The sequence below is a fragment of the Penaeus monodon genome, chromosome 19, assembly GCF_015228065.2.
Source record: "Penaeus monodon isolate SGIC_2016 chromosome 19, NSTDA_Pmon_1, whole genome shotgun sequence".
Classification (NCBI taxonomy): Eukaryota; Metazoa; Arthropoda; class Malacostraca; order Decapoda; family Penaeidae; genus Penaeus; species Penaeus monodon.
This window is the reverse complement of record NC_051404.1, coordinates 20,718,521-20,719,797: the sequence shown is the minus strand read 5'-3', so window position 1 is coordinate 20,719,797 and position 1,277 is coordinate 20,718,521. Positions and strand designations below refer to the sequence as shown.

The 1,277-nt window shown below is 29.9% G+C and overlaps 1 protein-coding gene across 1 annotated transcript in view; it reads right to left on the bottom strand.

The window, feature by feature from the left end:
* LOC119585133 overlaps positions 1-1,277 on the bottom strand; it is an 18,564-nt gene that overhangs the window by 9,881 nt on the left and 7,406 nt on the right. The window contains exons 6-9 of the mRNA XM_037933763.1: positions 1,044-1,191; positions 792-914; positions 546-619; positions 224-301 (exon numbers count right to left, since the gene is read on the bottom strand). Coding sequence (XP_037789691.1) covers positions 224-301; positions 546-619; positions 792-914; positions 1,044-1,191 — 423 coding nt within the window. The remainder of the gene's footprint in view (positions 1-223; positions 302-545; positions 620-791; positions 915-1,043; positions 1,192-1,277) is intronic.

Below are 1,277 nucleotides of genomic sequence, written 5' to 3'. Positions count from 1 at the left end.
AAACTCTCAAGACTTAGAATAGGCATCAAGTAATGCTATCACTATGAAAAAACAATTATTAAAGACTCAAACAGGAAAGAAGGCACAAACATAACATGAGATATAAGGAAAAAAATATGTGGCAAATCATGATCATTAATATATCACAATCTAGAAACAAATTTATATCATATTTGGGTGGGTGATGTGGATTCAGTACTACAAAGGTACTTAAACAACACACCTTGTATTTTTTTATGGGAATGTGTCTATGATCAGTAGAACTGGCCTTCTTAAGTTCACACACATGACATCTCTGCATCTGAAAAAAGTAATATATCAATTCCTGAAAGATATTACAGAAAAAAAATTGTGGAAGTTTACTTCATTATGATTTACATGGAATATTATAACAAGAAATTTTGTTCCAAGTGTTAAAAGTCAGAACAGTTTTTTTTTTTTTTTCATGCAACATTTTTAGATGTTGTTTTTCTTCTAAAGTAGTTAATTATATATGTTTAAATTATTTCACTGTAATAAAGCCTTTTAACTATTATGTTACTTACCATTGTAACAACATCCTCAGACATACTCATCCAGTAATATTTCTGTTTTAGCATTAGCAGTGTTTGTGTACAGTCTGAAAGCAATATACTTGTGAAGACCTACATAAATAATTTTAAAAACTATTCATTAAAAATAGTAGACTTAATTTTCTTTTTAAATATTTCATTCCATATATACTATATGTGGCATTTTTCTTTATAATACATGTGTAATTGTCTGACAGCTATGTAAAATCAAACACATACCTAAGTGCTCCCCAGATTTGTGTAGTACATGAAATTCATCAAAGGCTTTCTGTTTCTCTACAGGTGTGTACAATACAGCTCGTTTTTCACTGCCATCTTCACCAATATAGTACATAACCGATCCTGTCAAAAGGTCAATCAAGAATAAAATCAAAGAATTATGAAAGAAAATAAATTTTTATGATTTATCAGCATTATCACTGCATTTGTCAATCCAAAGGTACAAACTCATGACACAAATAAAAAGCAAACCTTCAACACTGAAATTCTTAGCAGCAGTTCTGATGCTTTTCTTCTCATTACGGGCAACTGAAGATAAGTACGTCCTGTTTTCAAGATAGTTTCTAATTTGGTTCAAGTGTAATTCTCCATCTTTTGTTTTGCTTACCATCACCCCAGCCTACCAAATAATAAAAATGTCAGATACAACAATGAATAAATATTAAATAAAGGCTTTAACCATTTTTCTGCAGGTATATTGTCCCG